This window comes from Branchiostoma belcheri, unplaced genomic scaffold, assembly GCF_001625305.1.
Source record: "Branchiostoma belcheri isolate BF01 breed outbred unplaced genomic scaffold, Haploidv18h27 scaffold187, whole genome shotgun sequence".
In the NCBI taxonomy this organism is placed as follows: domain Eukaryota; kingdom Metazoa; phylum Chordata; class Leptocardii; order Amphioxiformes; family Branchiostomatidae; genus Branchiostoma; species Branchiostoma belcheri.
The window spans coordinates 204,450-210,821 of record NW_017803346.1 but is presented as its reverse complement, the minus strand read 5'-3'; the positions used below and the strand labels follow the sequence as shown (position 1 = coordinate 210,821).

Genomic DNA, 6,372 nt, shown 5'->3' with positions numbered 1-6,372 from the left:
ACTGGGAGATTCAGCAAACCTCTCAGCCTGTCCAGCCCAAAACTTAACACATACCTAACCCAGCTAATGCACCATGGCTCATATGTACAACTTATAACCACACTATATCATAATACACAAGGAGGCAGTGGCAGCTAGCTACATTTCACCAAACTACTTGTTACACTCAATCTTTGCACATTTAAAAATATATCAGCACTTTTGTAACAACACTCTAACCGGAGAAATCACACTACAGAAGGGAGGAGGACAGAGTCTGGGACTTGACAGAAGATTGATGTTCATAGTGAATGCCCTGCTGTTATTGCCATATAGTGGATAGCCCTGCTGTTATTGCAATACCAGCCCATAGATCTAGACTTGCCAGACACACACAGATTCCAGGATTTGTGTAGTCCACATATTGTTGTACAGGGGTTCAGCACCAAGGACAGGCACTAAGATATTACACTCTAGAGGGAAGGAGGACAGAGCCTGGGACTAGGAGCTAGAGATGATTGATGTTGATAGTGAAGGTCCTGCTATTGCTACTGTTATTGTGATACCAGCTTATAGATTGCAGGATTTGTGTAGTCCACATGTTCTTGTACAGGAGTTCAGCACCAAGGACAGGCACTACATGTTCTTCAATGGAGATATCACACTCTAGAGGGAGGAGGACTTGAGAAGATTGATGTTCATAGTTAAGGTCCTGCTGTTGCTACTGTTATTGCGATTTCAGCCCATAGATCTAGACTCCCCAAGGATGCACAGATTCCAGGAACTGTGGGGTTCCAGGAATTTTGTAGTCCTAGCTTAAGTTCATTGTCACTGCAATCCCAGCCCGAACCTCCTGAGATATCAGACAGTTAATACTGATGGTCCTACCATTATTGCAATGCATGTTGTACCAACCTAAGGACTCCCATAGGACATACTGGTTCCAAGAATTGAAGGCACAATGTCAGTGGCAGGGCAAGGGTGATACTTGATACTTTATAAGGATATCCATTAGTTGCAAAGGGGACTGCAAAAGCAACTAGTCTTCCTGGATTCCAAACACACAACACAATATTAGTGGCAGGGCAGGAGTGATATCACTACTGTTAACTGCACTGCAGTGCTTCTAAATCTTTAAAGTTAACATCACAGTACTATAACAGTTATAACCTCTTGAGATATCAGAATCATGCTAATAGTGATGGTCCTGCTGTTTTTAAACTACATGTTGTTCCAACCCAAGGACTCCCATAGGATTCCAGATTCTAGGAACTGAAGGCACGGTGTTAGTGGCAGGGCAGGAATAATATCACTACTTAACTGCACTGCACTGCTTCTTACTCATCACATTACTGCACTATCTAGTTTGGTTCAAACCTCCCGAGATATTATACACTACAGTTAACAGTGATGGTCCTGGACCATTATAATTGTAATAGTGACCAAAAGACTCCCAAATGAGGGCCTGCATGGGGGGGGTCCCGACAACGCTTTATGCTGAATTCGGAAACCTCTCAATTACGCTTTACGATAAATTCCAAGACTAGCGGCTATAACGCATTACGTAGAATTAAACTGGCGAATATGCTCTATGCAAAATGCGCCGATTACGCTCTATGTTGAATTAGAGCGGTCCGTCTACGCACTATGTAGAATTGAAATGGACGATTATGCTATACGGAAAAGGGCTTGCGGGCTCCCATTATTGTAATACCAACCCAAAGACCCCCAAAGGACATACAGATTCCAAGAACTGAAGGCACTGAATGTCAGTAGCAGGGCAGGAGTAATATCATTACTGTTCCCTGCCCTAAAGCCACTTCTAACTCTGAACATTACAGTTCTAACCTCCTGAGGTACAGATATTACACTACAGTTAACAGTAATGGTCCTGCTCTTATTGCAAGACAACCCTAGGACATACACATTCCAGGAATTTGAAGGCAAAATGAAAAATGTTGAGCTGTGTAGATGCTAAATGCTGACTGTGTGTTTGAAGCAATTTTAACACATTGTAGTGTACCAACCTCCTTGGCTGCCATTATAAGACACAATGTATGCAATGTAGTATACAGTTGATATCATAGTTTATTGTCCATAGTTATGTGAGGAAATATTGCCCATAGTTATCTAAGGAAATATTGTTGTGACAAACTCACGTAATTTAAGGGAGAGCACATCTGTGCCTATACCTGTCAATGTGTGTGTCTGTAGTTGGGAGAAACAATAAAGAAACAATGTGGTATGTTCCTTAAGTACACTATTGGTATAAACAAACAAACAAACAAACTCACGGTTGAGAAGTTTCTGGGCCCGCAGTTGTCTTCTCCCCGATAACTGCACTTCAGCAGCATTTCATCTATCTGGATCCCGGCTCGGTCGTAGAACTCCGTCATGCTGAAACTCCTGTAAACAACAACATAAATAAATAAATAATAACAACAACTGTTGTTGTTTACATAAACAAAAATAACAATAATGTAAACAGCAACATTTCATCAATCTGGATCCTGGCTCGGTCGTAGAACTCCGTCATGCTGAAACTCCTGTAAACAACAACAAATAAACATAAACAACAACATAAACAACACTGTATAATAAACAATAACAGCAGCATTTCATCTATCTGGATCCCGGCTCGGTCATAGAACTCCTTCATGCTGAAGCTCCTGTAAACAGCAATAACAACAACGATGTAAACATGAACAATAACATAAACAATGATAACAATAATGTAAACAACTTCAGCAACATTTCATCTATCTGGATCCCGGCTCGGTCGTAGAACTCCATCATGCTGAAACTCCGGCAGGTAAATAATAATCATATATATAGAAACTTTATTTGCAAAATCATGCCCGAAGGCTAATTGCTTTTACAATCAAGTATAATACTCATTGCAATACAGTAACAGGAGACAGGTAACAACTGTCTGGAAAAAAACTTCTACTTCTACTACTACGCTAGCTATTATGGGGTTCGACTTCTTCTTTGAAGGCAGTGGATAATGAATAGTCCCACATTCTGCATAATGAGTGGGTTTTTTTATCTTAATAACAACAATAATAATAACAACAATGATATAAACAAAAATGACAACATAAACAACTGTATAATAAACAATGATGACAGCATTTCATCAATCTGGATCACGGCTCGGACGTAGAACTCCTTCATGCTGAAACTCCTGCAAGTAAACAACAATAAACATAAACAACTATATAAACAACATTAACATAAACAACATTAACATAAACAACAACATATACAACATAAAAAACAACATAAAGAACATAAGCAACATAGACAACATTAACAACATAAACAAAACCATTAACATAAACAACAACATAAACAACATACACAACAGCATAAACAACAACATAAACAACAACAGCTGTATTTCTGCAATCTAGCTACCAGCTTGGTCAAAAACTCCATGCTGAAATAATGCTGAATAGATGTAATTGCCGTGTGTGAGTGTCTTTAACAAGTTGCAAGTAAATGCCTAAGACATGGTTGGAAATATCCGAGACTCACTTGGTAGGTGTAAAGTTGTTATCGAAGTCTGAGAGCATCTTGAGTGTTCTTAGATGTTCTGGATCGATGTAGTTACTGTGTGCGAGTGTCTTGTCCGGTTTCAGCATCTCGAAGGCGTGACCCATGTGGTACAGATCATTCTTTGTGATCTGCGAGAACCTGGGAAATAAAGGTGAATCAGAATCTGAAGGTTCTGGGTTCGATTCCCTAGCAGGCAAGGTGGTCTTGAGGTTTGTAATTTTAAAACATTGGTACTTGCTATTTATGTAACTACTTTGATGTTAACGTGTGCATATAGAATAAATAAATCAAATATATCAAATGCAGTTTACTGGTGTTATACTGGTCATGCAAAAAAATGTTATTTTCCTTTGTTTCACTATGTCTTGTAAGATACTGCGCCCCCTCAGAAAACAGCTTTGCAAGCTGAATGGGGCTTAGTCTAACCCAGCCATCTTGAGATAAAACAAACACACAAATAAACAAACAGGCTTTTAAACAAGTTTCCAATGCCAGTGTCACTGTCAAAAGGTAGTGGGTGCTACCTGAAATGTCTGACCGTTTCCAACAACATATCCAGTTGCTTGAGTAACTGTTTTTTTGGCATATCTTATTACCTGGATGCCTAACCTTCACTAAGAAAACAAATCAACGCACCGGAAGGGGTTGAGATTACAGATAGTGATGGCTGGAAACGACATCATCTGTGCTTCCAGTTCATCCAGCTTGGTGACATGCGGATACTGGAAAAAGTACAGCACTCGGTCCACACCTGGCAAAACAGATCAAACAGCTGTGAAAAAGGTCATTAACAGTAATACTCGTTTAAAGTTAAAACTTTTGGTCCAACACAAAAAGTTGAACTGACCCAGTGAAGCTTGTCACATGGCGTCTGAGAAACCATGTGACAAGCTTCACTGGGTCAGTCTACTGAGGAAGACCAGAGTGGCTGGTCCAAAGCTCTGGGTGAGAGAACTTCTTTGTGTTGGACCTAAAGTTTTAGCTTTAAATAATGAGGGCCTGCAAGCCCTTTTTCGTAAGGCGTAATCAGGCCATTTTAGGCTTCGTAATTTGTAGGCAGCCTCCGCAAAAATCAACGTAATTCGTAATTGGACATTAGCCGCAAAGCGTAAAGTCGTAATCAGCTGTGAGACTTTAACGTAATTCGTAATTGGCGGCGAAAATTTTGCGTAATTCGTAATCACTACCCCCCCTTGCAGGCCCTCAACAATGTAACTACCAACACAGATGAACTTTCATGACAACAGTAAAACTTGTATTTCCCCAGAACTATGATAATCGTAGAGTGAAACTCGTTGCCACCAAGCACAGTTGGGGCATCATTGCTAGAAAGCTTTAACAACTCCTGCAATTAAATGTGCAAAGATTGGGTGTGACAAGGCGTTTGGTGCGATATAGCTAGCTGCTGCAATTCAGCACTGGTTCTGCAAGGGTTTTCTTCTATTGAGCAAACCATCCTCTCTCTTTCTCTCTCTCACTCTTTCTCTCTCTCTCTCTACCTTGGTTTACGAGAAGGCCGAACGATGTGAGGAAGGCCAGACCCCAGAGGATCCGGCGAATGCTGCAACGGCCGTTTGTGAAGACATGGTTGATGCCATGGAAGGTTGAGTTACCGGCAAACACCTGCAGAAAAAAATATTTATTCTGCCTTTTTTCCTAGGCCTAAACAATAAGATTATGTAACCCAACACCAATAACATTATGTAACCCAACATTATGTAACCCAACACCAGTCACCATGTTGACAGACGTCAATAAATTATGTCATTGGCCAGGTCAGAGATCACTGTTTGGAGAAGAAGAAGAGGAAGAAACTGAGCAAAAACAAAAAAATCAGGAAAACTTACCTCGATGTCGGAAGGTTTTGGCGCGACTTCGTCGATGTCCGAGAGGCTGGACATGGTCGGGTCACGGTTCATCATGGCGACTGGGTGGTTGCCCCCGGTTACCAGGTGGTTGCCGTCGGTTACCAGGTACAGAACGTCGCCGGAGTCCGAGATGAAGTATTCCAGAGGAGGCTTCTGGGATTGTTTTTTCTCGGTCAGGGGCAGAATGATGACTTCAGGGGTGAACGCCACAACTTTGCTACAAGACGGGGGACGCTACGGACTACAATTCTGCTGTAACGCTTGTTGTAACCTACAGGACAAAGAAAAGATACACAGCACTGAGACGGGGGATGCTACGGACTACAAATCTGCTGTAACGCTTGTTGTAACCTACAGGACAGGAAAGATACACAGCACTGAGACGGGGGGCGCTACGGACTACAAATCTGCTGCAACGCTTGTTGTAACCTACAGGACAAAGGATAAACACACAGCACTGAGACGGGGGCCGCTACGGACTACAAATCTGCTGTAACGCTTGTTGTAACCTACAGGACAGGAAAGATACACAGCACTGAGACGGGGGGCGCTACGGACTACAAATCTGCTGCAACGCTTGTTGTAACCTACAGGACAAAGGATAAACACACAGCACTGAGACGGGGGCCGCTACGGACTACAAATCTGTTGTAACGCTTGTTGTAACCTACAGGACAAAGGAAAGATACACAGCACTGAGACGGGGGGCGCTATGGACTACAAATCTGCTGCAACGCTTGTTGTAACCTACAGGACAAAGGAAAAACACACAGCACTGAGACGGGGGCCGCTACGGACTACAATTCTGCTGTAACGCTTGTTGTAATCTGAAAAACAAAGCAAGAACAGACAAGTCAGGGATGGCAGACTTCACCCCCTTACCCATACACACAAGGCAGTCAGAGATGGCAGACTTCACCCCCTTACCCACACACACAAGGCAGTTAGAGATGGCAGACTTCAC

General features: G+C 42.1%; 1 protein-coding gene across 1 annotated transcript in view; it reads right to left on the bottom strand.

Moving 5' to 3' along the window:
- Positions 1-214: 214 nt before the first annotated feature.
- Positions 215-6,372, bottom strand: part of LOC109467666 (acid-sensing ion channel 1-like) — an 8,432-nt gene continuing 2,274 nt past the window's right edge. The window contains exons 2-9 of the mRNA XM_019765709.1: positions 5,388-5,679; positions 5,040-5,163; positions 4,177-4,291; positions 3,520-3,678; positions 3,110-3,166; positions 2,589-2,648; positions 2,274-2,385; positions 215-232 (exon numbers count right to left, since the gene is read on the bottom strand). Coding sequence (XP_019621268.1) covers positions 215-232; positions 2,274-2,385; positions 2,589-2,648; positions 3,110-3,166; positions 3,520-3,678; positions 4,177-4,291; positions 5,040-5,163; positions 5,388-5,462 — 720 coding nt within the window. The 5' untranslated portion in view covers positions 5,463-5,679. The remainder of the gene's footprint in view (positions 233-2,273; positions 2,386-2,588; positions 2,649-3,109; positions 3,167-3,519; positions 3,679-4,176; positions 4,292-5,039; positions 5,164-5,387; positions 5,680-6,372) is intronic.